Source organism: Labrus mixtus, chromosome 6, assembly GCF_963584025.1.
Source record: "Labrus mixtus chromosome 6, fLabMix1.1, whole genome shotgun sequence".
Taxonomy (NCBI): Eukaryota; Metazoa; Chordata; class Actinopteri; order Labriformes; family Labridae; genus Labrus; species Labrus mixtus.
In genome coordinates this window covers 26175953-26195912 of record NC_083617.1, presented here as the reverse complement: position 1 = coordinate 26195912, position 19960 = coordinate 26175953, and the positions used below count along the sequence as shown (strand labels likewise).

Sequence of the window (19960 nt, the reverse complement as noted above, 5' to 3'; positions counted from 1 at the left end):
ATCAGCTGCTCCCAGCCGGTGGATGAGTTTGACATTTTGGCCGCCCTACTGATAGACATATTCAGGGGCTTTTGTTTTTCTTGATTAGGCCTGCTCAAAAGCGTAGACAGCCTCTGAAAGCACCATGGCAACAGCAGGTATGCCTGTTCGGTGTGTCTCCCCCCCCCCCCCCCCCTCCTAACAAAGGATACTAACGAGAGAAACTTTGGCAGGAAATAGCTGCAGACCTCCAACCACCAAGGAATATTTGCTAGCTTGTGTTTGATGCTGAGTGTGTGTATGAGGGAGCAACAGTGTTTTTGACAGTGTTTGCATTCGAGTCGCTCATACTAGAAGACTGAAATATACAGAGATGTGACTTCAACTTCTGTCTGTGGGAGTTTTCTGACTAAACTTTATTGAAAACGCTCTGTCCTGTTCTAACATGTACAAGGTGAGCACTCAGGTCAAGAGCTTTGGTCGGGAACAATCCATCAGTACAATGTGAGATGACATTCATACAACCATACAGCGAATGCTAAGCCAAGAAATAGATTCTATCAAACAACAACATTGTACTTGGGTCTGTATTCTGATCCATGTAGCAGATACTGGGTGCTTGTTTTAGCTCGACCAACGGCCCTTTTGTTTTACTGGTGAAACTTGAAAAGTTTTACAGAGCTGTGTAGACTCGTTTTAAAGTAACTTTTGAACGCAGTGACACTCCCATCACCTCCTCTGTGTTGGGATGGAGGCAGAAACATGTCTCAAAGCAAAGACAAATTAAACCAAAATTATCTGCATGACTTGATACCAGCAGCAGTAAATGAGAAAATCTGTTGAGCAGTTTGGGCAAAACAAACCCTTTAATAAACAAAAAACCTATTTTCTTCGTTATTTCATTTCCATCTCATACAAAGAGGAGAGTGTTTCATGTTTTTACTTCTGCCTGAAAAGCTCCACAGCTGCAGCCTGAGTGCTGCAAACACAAACACATGCGTTATTAAGCCTGTCAATCAGCTGCCGATTCAGCACAGCACTCAGAGTCAGTCAGTGAGGCAGGAAGTCAGTCAGCTGGGCCAGACGAAGGAACAGCTGGCCGCCACTTTCAACTCACTGACGATACCTGGCTCTGCATCAACTGCTAGGAAAATACATCCCTGCCAAGTGCTGCATGTGGCAGGACGGACGGACGGACAGGCGGACAGGCTGTACCCAGAGAGCGGGGTGAAAGGAGGGACAGGACATCACACCGCTGCTCCGAGAGGTCAGCCTCCACAAACCTCTCACTGAGTGTCCTTAAAAGCCTCGTAATCATCACTCTATCACAGAGGAGCGGCAGGGCTGAAGGTGGAAAGGTTTAATGGCACTAATAAGGCCCGGGGAGACAGGTGACATCATCCTGCAGGCCGAGCTGCCGCCCAAAAAGGAGTGGAAGAGGAGCAGGATTATTCCACTGACATTATTCACATATGAGTTTAACTGTCAAGCAGTCAGGGGAGACAGGGGCCGACTGACTGTAATAATATTCAAAGCAGTCACTGATGTCGCCTTGTGTGTGTGTGTGTGTGTGTGCTTAATATGTGTGTGCGCGTACATCTGAGGATGACTGACTGAAAGGGAGAGACTTCTGAAGCCATTCTCTCTTTGTGTGATTTCAGCACCCCCCCCCCCACCCCTCTGATTCTGCTCATCAGCAGCCGATGTCGGTGTCACCATCAGGTGGAGAGCCAGTGATCGCAGGGCTGGACGAGGGTTAAAGCAATCAATAGCTGACTTCGGAGGGGGCACACGGGGTAGCCTTCATCGTGCTCATCATCAGGCCGATCACATGCAGACCTCTGGGACATGTGATGTGAAGCTCATTGACATGGACTCGGTGCAGTCAGTCTACGCACTGCATTAAGGCCTTTATATGATGCTGTATATTATCCCTTTGGAGAGATTTATTGTGGCAATAGAGGTGAAACATGAGGTCCAAAGTACCTGGAATTCTTCCTGCCAGCCCCCTAGTAAAATTTCTATGTGAAGTCGGGGTGATCAGATTAGAGAATACAGCAGGAAATATTCAGGAAAGTTCACAATTTAAGGGAGGAAGACACTTATTTCCTGAGATCGATTTAATATCATGACATGAAACTGCTGCGTTTTGTTGATGCTTGAAAATGTCAGACTTCATGTCACTGTGATATAAAAGGCAAAAACGGTCATTATAGTTTCAGACTCTGTTGCTTCGTCCGCTATTTCTTCATCATTTCAGGGTTGTCCGCCATTTCCACGTCATTCTTTTTTATCTCCTGTCCTTCCTCCTTAGAATCACTCTCCTGTTCCTGCTGTGAGTTGCAAATGTGAAAAAGATTTCAGGGGCAGTCTGCCTGTATTTTCTAAGATTGTCAAGAGTTCTGAATCTCCTCTGAATCTCCTGAATGAAGGTCACATGTCTGCTGACCCAACGTTGCAATAATAAATAAGCTGGGTATCTCAAGCACCTTACATGGAAAGGGAGGGCAACTGGCCAAGCTGCATATTGATGAGTGGGTAGTGAAAGTGGCTGCTCCTGCAGAGTAAACTCTTGTAAGGATCTCTTTATTCCCACCATGTCCCACATTTTGCCTTTTTTCCCCCTTATGACAGAGCGACACGGCTCCAGTGATGACAGCTATTAGGACTCAGGGGAGAACAAACAAGTAAAGAGAGTTTGATTTAGCCACTCACAGTTTTTCCAGCGCAGCCAAGCCATAGAAGGAGCCGTTCCTCAGCAGGGAGATCTTGTTGTTACTCAGGTTTCTGTTGGAGATATGAGGGAGAGAAGACGAGCTGAGCATACAGAGCGAGTAAAAGGAGGCACACATTTGTAAATCTCACTAAAACAGAGCTGCAGGAAATTACTTATTCCAATGGCTGCTAAATTGTTTATCCTCTGCTTGTCAATATGCTGCAGCGAGATAAGGATTTATGCCTGATGAGATTGTAGCTGTAAATTTCTCATCCCGGCCACGTCTCTGTCTTGTTTATGGCCATTTGTGGTTCAGATGGGTAATGATCCAACTCCACCCCAGCCCTCCACTCCTGCATGTCAAATATCGGCCCTAATAGAAAAGCTTAAAGAAACGCAGCTTCAGCACAATTCAATCATCCATTGCTCACATTACAACAGTAAACAAATCAATGAGACGCACCACAGGGATCTCTAAGTGATGGATTAATATTCACAGGCGAGGCTGAGCCTCCATTTAGACTTTTTCACTGACAGTCGACACCTTTTTCTTTTTTTTTTTGCTTCTGTTTTTGATGAATTATCAAGGTGAGACACTTTATGTTATGAGTGATGCATTTGTCTGGCAGTGGGAGAAAAACAGTGCTAGGACAGAAAAACCTGGAAAGGCACAAACACACAATATTTCGTCACATTATTCAGCACAATACATGGACCTTGGGACCTGAGCTCTCCTCCGAACCTGAACACAACAGAGTAAAAAAGACAGACCTGGATACTATAAACCTGAATATACACAATTCTGTTTCTATACCTTTGAGGGCTTTTGATATTATACAATCCAAATACATTTTATTAAAGGTCTAATTAGTAAGATTCTACTGAATGAAATGATAAAGAGACCTCACTATATGATCAGACATTAAGGAAACATGCTATGTTGAAGTGCTGACTTCTCTGACAACAATGCAGCAGCCAGTATGTCCTCCTTCTAACTTTAGATTCTGCTCCTGAATGCTCTGGATTTGTTTGGACCAGAGAAGGTAGGCGGTTTTAAGGCACCCCCACACGGCCGTTTTGGACGCCCCTCAGTTTGCCAGATATGAGAGCAGTTATCAGGTCAAACCAACAGGTGTTGCAGCGATGGAAGCGGGCAAGAGAAGTGGTTCAGATAGAAGTGATTGTACCCGACCTAAAAAGCCTCTGCATGTTTCTAATAAGCTCCACGAGCAGAAACGTGCTCAAACTAGGATCAATATTGTAAAACATGTGCAAATACACATCCATGGTCAGATTTACAAAACACACTTAATTAGGTGTTTAAGTGTTTACACCAGTTGATTCAAACATACCTGTGAGGGCCAGGTGATATCACTCTTACGTACTTATGTACACAATTACTTTGATTTGTTATTAGTTAATTCTTGGGTTTCCTACAGTTCATTCAACGAATAATAAACCCTTATGTCTGTTGTCATTATTTCTTTCTCTTGAGTTACCTGAATGTTGGGGGAGGGAACTTCCTGATCTGAGCAAAAGGTGTGGCCAAGACAAAGCTCTTATGCTGGAGGCAGCTGGTTGGAGCAGATCATGCCCTCTGATGTCACAGGGGGGATTTGGGTTTCATCAGTTTTTCCTTGTATTTAGTTAAGTGGTTTTCCTTGCTGGGTAACATAAAAACCCAACTTTTCTTTAAACGTACTCCTGTGTCTCATGTCTTACTTCTTGGTCCCTCACGCTATAATTTCAATATAGCTTTTCAGCGGCTATATGCCAGAGTTCAGACTTTATAATTAATGCTTAAACATTGTACAAAAATGTGTCCATTTCTTGGAACAACAATGATTCATAGGTGTGGTGCTGTGTAAGCTTGTATGTAAAGACAATGTAAGGCCCCGTGTCCACTTGGCGTTTGTTACGGGCAGAAAAGTGCTGGCTGTGTGCTCGGGAGTGTTTGCATGAAGCGTTTGTGCGCTGAGAAGAAAAGCGCTGCACATCCATCCTGTCTCTATGACAACAGATTGTTGACAATGATCGCTGTACGGCCGACACTGCTCTGTTACTTTTTATTGTATGTTTTAAATTTGAGATCGTTTTCACTCCAGCAGACACGGAGCGAGGAGGAGGTACAAGACACGATCTGTAGGCGCCTTTCTGAAAAGTTGAAAGAAGAAGGAAGAAGCACAAAAAAGGCAGAGCGCCTGGAAAAAAACAACGCTGTTCGCAGTGTGCGCTGCACTTTTTCTCCTGGTGGCTCTCTACTCATCGGAAATGTTTTTTAAAAAGACGCTTCCGCTCAGAAAAAAACGCTAGGTGGACACAGGGCCTATGAGAAAAATGCCATTCTGACTACATATTCTGTAAAACAACATGAGCTATTGAAATAAATATTGTTATGGCTCACAATAAATACGACTTGATGTGTGAAAAGTTATACGTTTTTAAAATGTCACAACAGCTGGAATTAAAGGGTTCCAGTGATTTGTTAAAAAAAAAGAATCCAAAACAAATCCAAAAACAAACATAGAAACAAACCAAGAGGAGATGTAACTACTCAAACACACTACAGGACACAGTCCAGTCTGGTGCTGTGTTTAAATCCCACAGTGACTTGTTAGACTGCATATGGCCAGTGTTACCTTCTGTTTGAGTGTAAGAGACATGAGATCAAGTCAACTCATCCACCCGGAAAATAACTTTCACTGTTTGTCCTGTAAAAAAAAAAAGCTGCTCACACACTCAAACTAAGCACCAGAGAGTAAGTTAGTGACGGAGACACGGTGATGAACCAGGACTGTGCAGGTAGTAAAGTGTGCCACAGGAGGATTAAGACGGGGTTTGTGTGGTTTCAGGAGAAGGAAGCTAACAAGTGTGTAAATCTGTTCAAACAACAACAAATATATTACATGAAGCAAAGTAAAAATCTCACAGAATCTGGTTACCCAGCAACTGACAGGCTGCAAAAAATATATACAGGATGGAAAAGGATCAGACTTCTTACAATGGATCTGTACTTCTGAATGGTCCTCGTTTTGATGACAGGAGATGTTGGACAGTCAGGCAAACATTTGAAGAAAGCTGACAGAGTACCACTTTGATTAATAAACTATAACACCTGGGGTGGTAGAAAAACAAACTTCAAGGCTGTCTCAAAAATAATGTTTTAATTGCTTTACCTTGGCGGAGATATTCTGAGGCAAATAATTTGTATGTCAATTAAAGAAAAAAAAAAGTGAAACTCCGTAATCGGTGAGGCACTTTGAGTGTGGGCTCGTGCACACAAGGGGTAGAGAGCGAGCAGGGAGACAGGGAGGCTGTGATTGGATCATCAGATTGGTACCTCGTGGCAGACATTGGTCAAAGTTGAATTGACAGATTTTCTTCATTCCTTTTTCAGAGAACATGAGTTATTAATTTCTGTCAGGACCTAAAGACAAATTCAACCAAAATCTTAAAAAGTCTATTTGGAGGAAATTACCAACAATGACTTTAAATGCAAATTTAAATTCAGACTAACCGAAAAGTAAGAAAACATTCAGAAAACAGTCAAAATGTTCAAAAAGCTTAATTTATTTAAAATGGTTTGCAGGTAAACTATGTAATTTGGTTCGCAGAGCGTGGCTAGCATTAGCAGTGCTATCGCCGCCAGCCTTCCAACCTCCACGTGCCCGTGCTAAACATGGACACACATTGCTCTGATTAATCTGCCAGTTGGAGAGGTGAGAATTTGGCAGTTTATAAGCACAGTCAAAAATCGTTCAGGTGTGACTTCCTGTCCAGATGTGGTCACTTTTGGCCCCAAATATCAAAAATGGTGGCAGCCGGATGAAAGGTTTGTGGCTTTACAGCGCTCTTAACACAAACCAATTTGTGATGACGCTTTTAATTACAGTTCGTCTAAAGCAGACGTTTTCTTTGGCACCACATTTCAGCAATTCTGTGAATTCTGTGGACTCGATTAAGCTGCAAGGCAGAGGTTTGAATCAGGAGTTTTTACAGATAACAATGACAAGACAAAAGAAAAGATAACGACAGCTGGTAAGAAATGCTGATCACACTGGAGACAACAGGATGCCATGTTACAGATAAAGAACAGTGGAAAACCAGTAGATGCCTGCTGATATCCACTTCCACTAAAGTCCAAAGAAAACATTTGTTTTCATTTTTTTTGTTCAAATTCACTTCGGTGAAATCCTCTCAAACCTTGCTTTCCTTCTCCTCACAGAAACACACACACACACACACACGATCTCTCACAGAGCTGTAAGCTGTGGTTCAACAGGACACGATGCTCATGATTTATATTCCGTTTATTCTACAGCCCACTCTCACATCATTTTAAATACACCTTGGATGGCATTTCTGGATTTCATATCTGCTGAAATATTGATCGCTCCGGCCTCCTCTTAAATCATCGGCTGCAGGCAGGGCTGCTCTGTGTCTGTGACGCTGTCGCTTTGTGCATGTCCATGTCATCTCCAGGCAGGAGCCCTTCTTTGCATGTGTGATGTTGTGTATCGCCTGTCAGCACTGAAAACACACACTCTCTCTCTCTCTCTCACACACTAGCACAAGGTCAGATCCCTCCGTCTCTCCTCCACCACCTTCCTTTTAACAAGGTTTCAGGGAGTGATTGGCCTGCTTTAGGTGCAGGAGGTAATTGGGATGTGTCACCGCTCTCCTATGTGACGACAGAGAGCTCGTTATGGCTGCAGGAAACGTATTCTCTATCCTAGCAGTAGGATTAAGCAGTGCGCTCCCACAATGCATTGTGCTGAACGGGCAGATTGCTGGCCAAACTATTGGGGGAGGAGAGCCGAGTGTGGGCACTGAAAATGTCACAGTGAAGACTCTCACACCGCACAAACACACACATGCGATCTAGCTGCAAAACATGTGGTTCATTTGGTCATATATTTGATTGAAAGTCGTTTTTTTTTCTAGATGAAAAAGACCAGAAAAAACACGCCAAACTGCATCAGTGCCAGTATACTGTGCTACTAAATTTAACAAGCTTGCTTCTGCATGATCTTTGGGGAAAGTACCTATCTGTCCCCAGAGTGATAACAGTTGTCTTGGCAGGAAAAGCAGGATGGAAAATAGGAAGTCCCCTCTCAGCTAAAGGCCAGGATGGTCGCAAACATGTGTCAGCAAATGTGTGTCAACATCAAGACTGTTTTTTACATTTGAGTCCACAAAGTAAGATTCTGAGAAAATCATGTAGACTAAGATTCAAACTTATTCAACAAAAAATGTGGTGTCCAAATGTGGAAATAAGTCAGATAGTACTGAGCATGAACAGGTTACTATAGGAAATAAAAAGATTATTACTGACCTTGAAAATGTATTATTCAGAAAGCACTTCCTCCTGTTGTTACTGTGCTGCACCTCTCAAGCCCATAAGCCAAGTAACCAATGATAAGAGGGGAAGATGTACCACTTAACAATCAGTGTTTTCATGTGTGATTTTTTCGCTTTAGTTTCCTTTCAATAATCTGGATTAGCTTTCCAGCTGCTTCCAGCTTGAGGCTGACCAGGTCCCAGTTTGATGAGCTTGGATCAGTACCAGGATTTCTCTGATGTACTACCAGCTACCAGCGTTCTGTTTCAGCTGTGGAGCTCATGTCCATCTGTCTCTGCTGAGAGGCAGTTTGACTATATCTAAGAAGTCCCATGTAGGCCGACATCTGGTTAAATAAAACAGATTTTATGCTGATTCAATAACAAGAAATGGGTTGAAAGGATGCTGAAATAACTACACCACAAGGCAGATTTGTAAAAGTAACAAATCCTGATATCTTGTGTCTTCTCAAGTCTTGTAAGATATCAAATCAATGTTGCAATCTCAGCATGTGTGGAGACACTTAATGGTGTCTCAAGATATGTTGCCCGACATGAAAACATCATCTTGCATGAGGAAAAAAAAAGCCACAATATGCATAATCACCTCTTACATATTTGCATCTTTGCGATGAATTCATACGAAATCAGAAGGAATTTAAAGTTAGCTTTGGTGTTGGTCTGAGCACACCTCCCTGTCTATTGGTTTTGGAAGGTCAATCATAAAGATGTTATCCTCAGATTATTGTGTAATCTATAATAAGAGCATACTCATGATTGAGCATGCATTATAAATCAAAAGTTCACAGGCTTGCTGTGTCCAGGTACAGCTGCTGGTAGGTGGGGGGGGGGGGGGGGGGGGGTGTCAGCAGACAGAATGAAACATGTGGGAACTTTTAAATTTCAACTTTCTTTCCTCACAAATCAATCAGACGACTTCAGCTTTGTGGGAATGGAACACTGGATTTACAGACGGCCATTTAGGGAGGCAAAAGAGTACAACAACATTTCATATAGATTTTTATTGTTGTTGATCCAGACATCAATATCCTGCTGGGCTTCTGTCAGTTTAGATTCATCTTGACACAAAGCTCTCTGAGAGCAGAAAATTGCAGCAGATAGAAGCCAGCGTGGAGTCAACTGGACATGGTGAGAAACTATTCAGGTCAATTTCACAATATTTCACACACAGATTTATTGAAAAATAACAAAACCCTCAGAACAGTTTCAGAGGCAGAGTGGACTTTTTTTCTTTCATTCTGCAGAGCGTTAAAACCTGAGCTGCTGCAGTGTCTCATATGATGCCTTCACGGGAGATCGTTGTTTGCATTATTGTGTTTCAATTGATATAAAATAAAACTTTAATAGCTTAATTCCTTTTGCAACAGAAACCTAAGTCTTCATCTTTCCCAACCTTACATTGTAGGTTTATTGTTGATAGCTTTACATTACATCATACCTGCAGCATAACACCAGTAAAATACACAACGACTGCAGAGTAGCAGCTTTAAATTGTACTCGTGTTTGAATTGATCTGCATCAATAAAATTAGAAGTTTAAGCATAATGTCCAAAACCTTTTGATTGTTTTATGGATTTTAAAAACTTACGGAGACTCTCAGAAATGCCAGAACAATAAAGAAAAAACATGACGACAAGTGCAAACACTCAGTTACAGCCGAAACAACTTTAAGTCCCATTAAACAAACAAGGAGACTATCCAACTGCCCTGTACTGACGTATTTCCTATTGACCTTGAGGGCAAGAGTTTTACAGGAAGAGAAAATACAGATATTTTGATGTGAAAATACCCAATGTGTTGCAATGTAATTTGACTTCTGCAGGTGCTTTTTGGATTAATTAATGTAAGTCTTTTTACCTCTTGCCGAGCGTTTGCAGCTGTAAGCAAAGACAGAAAATACAAATGTTGTCACAATGTAAAATTTTGCAGAACACCTCGACGCTCTGCTCAAAAAACTATCTCATGAATTTGTACGAAATGCTTGGAAATTGTTTCTACTTTAAACTTTTGGCTCAAAATATTTAGTGTGTATCTATTCATGAAAAGATATGTTAGATCATCTCATTTAAGACTTCAGTTCAATGCTCTCATAAATAGCAATGTTTAATTGACTTAGCTTAGGTTGTACATTAAAGATTATAGGGAAAGGAAGTCGTTTTCCAGGGAATGACGTCAGAATAAGCAATAATACTTGTATTATGCACTGATGGACTGTTTCTATTGCAGGGTTGTAAGGGTTAAATGAACACACAACATGGACGGTGTGACGATGTGAAGGTAGATAACGCTGAGATCATGGGATACTAAAGCTGTCACTGTGATCTGTCCCATGTCTCCCTTCTGTCCCCCCTCACTGCTGTACCTCCCTCTGCGGACGGACATCCCACTCCGGGACAGGCAGCCTCTGTTTGTGGAAACTCAAGCGTGTCCTGTGCTCTCTCTGTGTGTGTGTGTGTGTGTGTGTGTGTGTGTGTGCGTCTGCTCGCCGACCTCTGCATGCCTCTCTCAGGCTTCTGCGGAACGTCCAGGAAATCACAGGAAAAACAGAATTGAACATTATGTAAACAAGCCATGACAAACTTGTGGAGCAGCCGAGCAGCTCTCTATTTACATTATCAATTATGTTCTGTGAGGATAAGCTCCCACAATGAAGGAGGAGTGATTCAGCATTGTCTCTGTGGGCCGCAGCAAATGGTTCATGTAACGCCTGCATGTGTTCCAGTGCCAGCAAGAGCCAGACGTGTTCTCTGACCACCAGTTAACATCCTCTGAATGCTGCACCACAAATCTCCCAATAAGACTGCGTGCAGTTTCTGCTTTTTCTCTAAATCTAAACTTTTAATTCAGCAACCTTCTTGCTCGTTTTACTTCCTGCGACTCCAAATAAGATAAATGCACAAATGTTTTCTTTTCAATAATGGACTGTGTAAAGTCCCGCCTCCCTTGTTTACCGTTGCAACATGTCAGCTTGTCTTTGTTGTATCTTGTATTCTTAAATTTATACTGATATTTGAAACAATACGTTTTAGTAACAGAAAGTGGTTAACATCTCGTTTCTAGCAAACTGCGATAAACATTTCTGACTGTAATAGAAACTTCATATTGGTCAATACACACACTTGGTTTATAAAGCTGAGACAGGTTTCCCAGTTACAGTTGTTTAGATAAAGATTTAACAATATATTTTAGAAAGTCGTTAAAAGAAATGTTTTCTTGGCTTTTTGATGTTCAAAATGTTGAAGTTGCGATGTTTGCATTGTTGGAATCCAAACATGCTCCAGTCTTTTTGGAGAAGCAGTTCATTACCTCATCGTTCTTTGAAACAGTCATTCATGTTTTTCCTCGGTTGATATTTCACATTTTCATGTTCTCCAATCTGAGGGTTTTCATTATTCCTTGGTTTAAGGCTCTTGGGTGTTGAGATGGACATTTTTATTATTATTAAAGGCATTTTCAGGACAAAGTAATCAGCAGATTAATGAAAATGATCCAGACCTGCAGCCCCACAGTCACAGTGTTCTCCGTCCTCTGGCTGTGAGTCTACAGGAGGAGAGGTTCAACACATGGTCCGTATCAGTTCTCCCCTCAAACAGGAGCCGTCTCTCCACACCACAGCCAGGATATTTCCACGAGGTCCAACCAAAAAAAGTCACCGGCCTGCCACGCACCAGAGACAACCGACTATATTATTACACGAGAGCAGAACCAGGAATAGCTTGACTGAGTCCATCCTACACACCGAGCGAGCAGCTAAGATCACAATGTGAACTATTACAAACATTTTGGATCCGCTGGCCTCGACGTTTCAAACCACTTCTCTTCAAACTGCCAAACCCTGTGTTATTTTAGAAGATCGAGTTTCTTGACACGGCCAGCCATAATAACAGATTTCATATCTCCTAACAGTGACCTTGGGCAGGAAACAGATTCTGCTTCAGGGCTATCCGACAGATGTTCGTATGGAAGGAGCTTCACATGGGCTCTGACAGAGGAGCACATCTGCCTGAGGCACAAACTTTTATTGTATAGACTGCAGTGAGAGAAAAGGCACAAATAGAAGAAGAAGATATACTTTATTAATGAATCCGGATCCTATGGACGTGCTAATGGAGAGAGGGGGGCGGCCAACAGCGAGCGCTCCTGAGCGGGTGGGAGTTCGGTGCCTTGCTCAAGGGAAGTGCTCATTAAGTGACCTGGTACCTCTCCAGCTACCAGACCCATTTCCATACATGGTCTGTACTGGGACTTGAACCGGCTACCGGCTGCAGTTCCCAACCCAAGTCCCAACAGACTGAGTTACTGCCGCCCAATAAACCAAGTATATAACGTGAGTTTAGTAAAACTAAAAAGTTCTTCGACAAAAAGTGCAGATTGTTTGGCATCTGGCAGCTTTTCTAGTGACCTGCTTATAAAATAAAAAGTCACATTCACTGAACTTCTTATGTTCTCTGTTGTTAATTTTCCATGTGTGAAATTTGAAAATATTTGCTCAGGAAGCGGAAAACATAACAGAATCAAGTACACAACCATCTCCTGTTATCACTAAACTGGACATCAGAGAGTTAAAGCCTTAAAGCTACATGAAATCATCAGTAAGTCAGAAGTATGAAGCTCTACATTATGTCACATTAAGACATGTTATCAGGGAGTTATAATGAAGGAGCCAAGCAACAAGTGGATGAGGTAAGGAAGCATTTGAGTGACAAATATGCACACTGACACAAGCTTAAACTTCTGCACACAGACACTTACACAGCAACTCTCTGAATCTAGCAGTCTGCACAAAGAGACATTTTACACACACACACACACAGGCATTATCCACACACACACACACACACACGCACACAGTGGCACACGGCGCTGATAAAGGCCTGCCAAACACTCCTGTGAGACTGACAGCAGAGCTAATGTGTTTCCCACTGTGCTCACACCCTGCAACAGAAGCAGCCCCGTCAGGCTTTTAATCACCTTGTTTTACAATGAGTCAGGAAACAAGGAATGACAACAAGCCTCCAAGTTGGCCTCCTGTGCTCGCCCAGATTTATGAGGCTTTAAGTAACTTAAGTATTTACTCAGTGGTGTGGGGAGAGCATAGCAGAGAAGTATCTTTGGCAGTCTCTGTGTTTTTTTTCTTTACTTCATATTTTTAGATGCTGCGTCTGGAGCTTTGACACATTCTTGGTTTGTAGAACAATTTACTGACTGCTCTCTCTCCGGCGGCGGTCATGAACTCTCCATCAGTGGATAAGTAAACTGATCAGCTGTTTCTCAAAGCACGACACATGAGCGGTAGTTACAGGGCTCTCCTGACTGCCCATCTAAAAAGCCATATTGAGCCTGTTGACAGTTTAGTCTAGGGCCCAAAAAGTCAAAATATGAGCCTGTAGGTACCCCTCTATAGCTTCTATATTGGACCCATGTCCCACAGCTTATCATTTCATTGTAGTATAATGTTGTTTAAGCTAGAGGACATAGAAAGAATGACTGGGTCAAAAAAATAGTTAAACTAAAATCAACGTCAACGATGACATCTTGAGAAGTTGTCTTATTTTAGTCCCTTATACGCTGCTTATGTTACATATACACTTTAGTTAGGTCATAAACGGTGAAATCCCAAACCTGTCATGCATGTTTAAGTGTTCATCCAAACCCAACCCAATGGCTTAACATTTCAACTTGCCAAACAAACTGCCACAATTTCAGAATAATCAAGTTTTACATCCAAAAGTCATACAATTAGAAACTTAAGTCAGCAAGCTCAGTTTTGAAAATGTAATCGTTCCTATTATATTGTTGCAAACTTTCTTCTTTACCAAAACATTATATTTATCAGAGCTGTCAGTGCTGTCGCAATAAGGTGCACATTTTGTCAGTTGCATTGATCACATGTTTTTTTTTGTCCCCTCCGGCACACCTTAGTGAGGCTTACATTACTTCCTGTAAAAATACCTACACATTCAAACACTGATTGTAGAGGCTGCTGAGTAAAGAGACCATCAGAAGTAACTGATCCCATTCATACACATTCATACGCCGTTGACGAAGCAACGGGACTAACTTGGGGTTAAGTGTCTTGCCAAAGGAAATATCAGACATGTTGCTGCAGGAGCTGGGGATCGAACCCCTGACCAAACGGTTGAAAGACGACCGACTCTACCAACTGAGCCACAGCCACCTGGGTTTGACATAAGAAAATGTTGCATTACACACAAATGCAAACATTTCATTGCATGTTGTCACCCTTAATATGGTAATATGTCTTACCATCACAGTGAACAATCATTTGAAATAATCATTTATATGAAACAGAGAAAGCAACCAAACTGGAAAACCTAAAAAAGTGAAGAAGCTGCCGCATTACCAACAGCTTCTGCGGCTTCAAAAATAAAAAAACAAGTGCTTTATTTCACAGAATAAGAACTTTGAAGCTCTCCAACCTCTGAGTCAATGTTTCAGACCACAATGGTGCAGCAGTTGTTTAAAAAATAAATCTAAAAGTTAAGATAATAAAGTAGGTTTCTTTGCATTCATTTGATTCCAAAATCAAGACACTGGTAGGAAGTGCTATACATTGCTAATATGGGGCTTAAACATGTGATTTCTTGTGATTAACTATTACAATCCAGAAAATAATCCCGATTAAACAAACAAACAGTTTGACAGACCTAACATGACAGCAGAGCGTTGAACTGCCAAGCTGACGCTGGAGGGGAAACTCAATCTTCATATTCTGAAGCAAAGGGCCACTGATCAGTTTGTAGAGAGATTATGTACATATCAACAGAAGCCTGGGGAAAAACCTTGTGGCATTGGCTTGACAAAATGCAGACTTTTTATTGGTTAAGAGATGAATCAATAACTTCTTATTAAGGAGACTTTCAGCTTCCAACATGTAGCAACATTAGCCACGCTGACCTCACGCCTCTCAAACTCACAGTTAACACGAGGGGCAAGCACTCTTGGCTCTAGCTGCTGCAGAGAGGTACTAGTGTTAAGGATTTAAGAGTATTCTGCCCTCTGAGGCTTCGACAGCTGATACTGGAGAGTGCACTCATCTAAAGATGAACCTTTGTTTTGTTAAATCTTCCATATGACGAGAGATAAGCACAAGAGAGAGGGACTCGGTGAGAAAGAAAAAAATTGGCAGCTTGAGGTGTCAGATACAACATGATCTGTCAGGGTCCTTTTTTGGTCACGTCCGCTTCCATAAACAGCCACTTTATGTGTGACATGTCATTTAAGACGTTTTACGCTCAGAATGCTTCAATGCTGTGTGCACTCACAGGGTTTGTCAGCGAGGCAGTGCACAGGAGAATACGGACGGGCGGTGTGTGCGCGTCAATGAAATATTCATGCAGAAGTACTCAGAACTGTGAGGAGGGTAGAGCACACACAGAACCTCAGCAGACAGGAAAAAAGCCCCCCAGGAATAACAGCGAGGAAAAATAAAAAGGGGAGGGGAGTAAAGAATACACAGAATTATATTTAGAGCGATACAAAAACTAAAAATGAGAGAAAGCAGAGAGACATTTGAGGAAAAGAAACCCGATAAAGCTCTGACAAGCCATGAAGAAGCCCAAAGATCAATGCTAACGCGCTTTGATCGTTCGTTAGAAGATACCACAAAGTGTCCGCCTACAGTGCAGCAGCATGTTATGTAAAACGAGCAGCTATCTAACAGCGTGATGACTGACATGTCCCTCAGTGGTTTGGAGCCAGTCACAGCCCTTGTTTCTCTCTTGACACCACAAGCAGCCTCTCCTGTCTGTCATAGAAAGCATGATAATAAGACGATGATAATGACGACAGGGGCCCACGGAGACCGATGCTTTATGCTAAACACCTACAGATTTGGGTCAGGCCCCGGACCATATGCCCTTGTTCTCGACTTGGAACAGAAGAAAAGCAGGCTTTGGGAGGAGCTCATTATGCTACAGGAAAGATTCACTGTCAGCGGCTAAAGTACATTTAAGCCAGTGTGCCGTTTAGCTGCACGGGGTTTGCACATCTGCGTACACAAATTTAGAATATGACACGGTAATGTTCAAACACAAAATGACAGCCCTAGCATATATACCCACTTATTTTTCAGTCTCCATTGCATACTGTATGACCACTTCTAAATTCCCTTTGATGCCCATCATTCTATACTATACTGCAAATGTTTTGCAGGCATGACCCGCCCTACTCTGTCTCTTATTGGCTTGTATTCATCATTGCCTTTGTTTTTTTCTAAAGATTTATTTTTGGGCTTTATCACATACACACAATGAGTTGGAAATTAGGGACAGAGAGAGAGGGGACTGACATGCGAGTAGGGAGCCACAGGTCGGATTTGAACCCAAGACGCCCACTTGGAGGACTACAGCCTCTATGCATTGGGCATGCGCCCTAACCACTCGGCCAACAGCCCCCCATTATTGCATTTGTTGGTTGGTTGGTTAGTTGGGTGAGAATATAAGAGTATGCCATTAAGAGATAGAGTATAGGGCGGGTTATACTTTGCCAATGCCGTCCCCCGGGATATCTCACGACGCAAAGCTTTCAGTGCAACTTTCTAAAAGCTCATCACTCTCATTATGTGAAATTATCCAGAAAACAATGTCAAACTTTTAAGAAAATAAAACCTTGTAGGTGCTGGTTTGTTTGAAAAGAATCCCCACAAAGAAGTCAAAAAGTTAGCGGCAGGGGTTGAAGGTCTGTCTGTCTGAGTGTACACAAGCCACAGCTGCTTCAATTTAAAAATTTAAGGCTCATATAGGTTTTATTTGACATCACTTTAATGTGAATGCTACAAGGACACAAAGGCTGTCCCGGTTATTTCTGCATCTCGCTCGCTGAGCAGCTCAGCTTGAGCTATAAATGTGCACTGACACAAGCATCAGTTTGACCTGATAAAGTGAGAAGCAGCAGGATTCTTTTTTCTCTTTGGTGACTGTCTCTGCAGAGACCCTGTCCAATGCCGGGATTTTATTGTTTTGGTTGACTGGGGACATTTTTGGACAGGGAGCCGGTGTGTTTCCTCCAGCCAATGACAGCACCAAGGTGTGGATACAAATCAGCGATTGAACACGACTCAAACTGGAGAATATGAAAGATGTGGACGTAGCAGCAAAGAAGAGAAAATGCAATGTAATCATAGTGAGGCGGAAGGCCAAGCAGATACAACGCGTTCCAAAACGACAGTGATGTTGGCTTTCACCCCGCGGATGCAGAGTTGGCCTGCTTTCTGTTGGACAGGCAGGCGCCAAACACCGGTGGTTAGCTCGTGCTAGCGTGCTGTAGCTTGCAGTGTAGTAAACGAACCCACGTACAAGAAAATGTAAATTAATAGCTGAATACTTTGATGTTGTATTAATAATGAGTTACAACATTAAAGTAATATTAGTATTCTAGCCTGTTGTTTTGTGAGGCATTACCTCTGACACTGGAGGAGTTTTTCACTCAAAGTGCATAATCATAAGTGACCCTAATGGCTGATCCCTTGCTTCAGAAGAAAACGAGGGGGCTGTAATGTCAAATGTTTGGATTCAAAATCGTTTCCATATCTGTATCCAATCTTCACCTTATCCCCTGCGTCCTCCTGTTAGCGCTCGGACTCGAACAGGTGTCACCTACAGTGGTTCAAACCATTACAACAGAGGTCAGAGGTCAGGGTCCCCTCCCAATGAATGATGAGGGGGACGGGGACGGGGGGAAACTCTCAGGTGGGCGTTGTGCTGCACAGAGAGTTACTGACACACTCGTGCACGGTTCATTTCATCTCACTTATTCATGCTAATGTTTTTCATTTGCCTGTTAAGTTGTTTTTCTTGGCATTTTCAAGGCGCTGCATTATTGCAGGGTTCGTTCCTCATAAACGTTTTTATAGATCGAGTAATAAAGGAAGGCAGGAAAAACAACAAAGCCCATTCTGCCTCTTTATTAAGATTTGGCATTTGGAGCACTTGAACGTGACACCAATGTGCTCGAGACGTGATTGAGGAAACGGCTCTGCAAAGGAGCTCACGGTCGACGGTGAAGTGAGATCATGAGAGCTATTTGTGAGATTTGTTGGGCGGTCCGCAGGAGGAGGTCGGTATGTGCATACTTCCCCTGATATATATGTGTTTATTTGCACAGCACATCTAAACAAAAGAGCGAGAAGGGAGGCCACTTCAGCCTGACAAAGGTCACACTTCCTAACGCAGGAAAACTGCTTCCTGGCCAGCCAGAGCTCAGCCGTAAGATTTAGTCCACCAAGGAAAAGGACTCGGGGAGGAACAGGGCGCACACCTGGAACGTGAACTGAGGTCTGTGAGAGACATCCTGTTAGCTTTATCATTACTGTATGTTTTAAAGAAAACCTCGCCTTTGAGTGTTATTTATCTTCCACTTTGAAAATCAAACGTTGTTAGCACCTTCAGGCTCAAACAGCAGCAGTTTGAGGAACGCTGAAGAGAAAACAAAGCCTTTAACCGTTTCCCCACGTCGGGAACAAAAGCGCCCTGCCTCTGCCTACACGGAAGCAAACACCACTCCACACAAATTGCAGTAAGCAAAGTGCTACCATTAATCAAACGTGCTCTTAGTTCAGAATGAGTGGATGCCTGTAACTCATCGAGGGCCTTTACTTTTAGTATTCGCTGTTACACTCAGACGGCAGGACTCAGGTTTCCAAGAATAAAATAGTGTGTTAATCTAGAAGTCAATCTGTGCACCTGCAGTGAGAGAGAGAGAGAGAGAGCGAGAGAGAGAGGGGGGAAGTTATCAACCCCTCGAGTGTTTGAAGTGCTATTTCATCTACAAGAGAGGCACAGATGAATACTCAAGGAGGTTTCTCCCTGTCGAAGTGCAAAATCTATGTTTGAATAACTTTGAATAGGATTCAAATAACAGCCCTGAAGAGAACAGATTCATGAGGAGGTGTAACAACACAGGACAGGTGAGGCTTCAGTGTGGCTGACACAGGAGGGACACTGCTTCTGAGACTCAGGGATAAGAAGAACATTGAGCAACACTTTTCTTTGCAATGATCTCAATTAGCAATGTAATTAAAAGAGCAAACTTTCACAGCATTGTAAGCAGTTTTTCTGCCGGAAAAGTATTGTGTTCATCAGTAGAACCTTTTTAAACAGCTTGTGCCAGACTAAAATGCTGCACCTTTGTAAAGGCGGGTCGAGCTGCAGTCTCACTAAAGCTAAATTCTTTAAGGACACAGTCAGTACAGCACGACACAGTCACTTTACAATATGCCTTCTAGTCCTGAACCTAACCAAATAAAGTCACCTTTAATGGAGCACCTGTCGTACAAACATGCAGCCCAGTGTGCCTCACACGGGACACAGACAGATGGAGAATAAGAACAAAGAATGAAAGCAACACACATTCTTTTTAAAGACTGAAAAAACTAAAAATGTCACAAACTAATGAATAAAAATCAGTAAAAGTGGAATCACTGGGGAAAAACTGCTTTGACTGAGGCTATTCAATTACTCCAAATTAATTTCCCTCAAAGAGAGATAGCCACGCAAGTATTAAATTAGTTTTGGCTCCCAAACATTAACACTGTGTTTTATATTGGCTGATTCTTTCCGTACTACATGCACTGCTGCGCATCCCCAGGTGGATCGACTTTCCTTTACTCTGCATCACCCCCATGTATGAAGAATAAATGGGAGGCAGTTCCAACTTTACACCAGCGATAGAGGTAGCTGTGTCTAGAGATGCACAAATCCACTCTTTTTCAGTTCCCATTAGATTCTGAATCATACATACCGACACTGATTCAGATATTTTTATATCGTAATAAATAATGTAATTGTTGGTATTATCGGTATTACTGCATGTATTATGCTTGCTATGACGACAGTTTTAAAAGATAATTGACCTATGGTGCAGTTAGCAATAACACCATAGCCA

The 19960-nt window shown here is 42.4% G+C and overlaps 1 protein-coding gene across 1 annotated transcript in view; it reads right to left on the bottom strand.

Annotated features, from left to right (window-relative positions):
• Positions 1 to 19960, bottom strand: part of LOC132975873 (adhesion G protein-coupled receptor A3) — a 198574-nt gene that overhangs the window by 175522 nt on the left and 3092 nt on the right. Inside the window, exon 2 of the mRNA XM_061040715.1 lies at positions 2695 to 2766. Within this exon, the coding sequence (XP_060896698.1) occupies positions 2695 to 2766 (72 nt within the window). The remainder of the gene's footprint in view (positions 1 to 2694; positions 2767 to 19960) is intronic.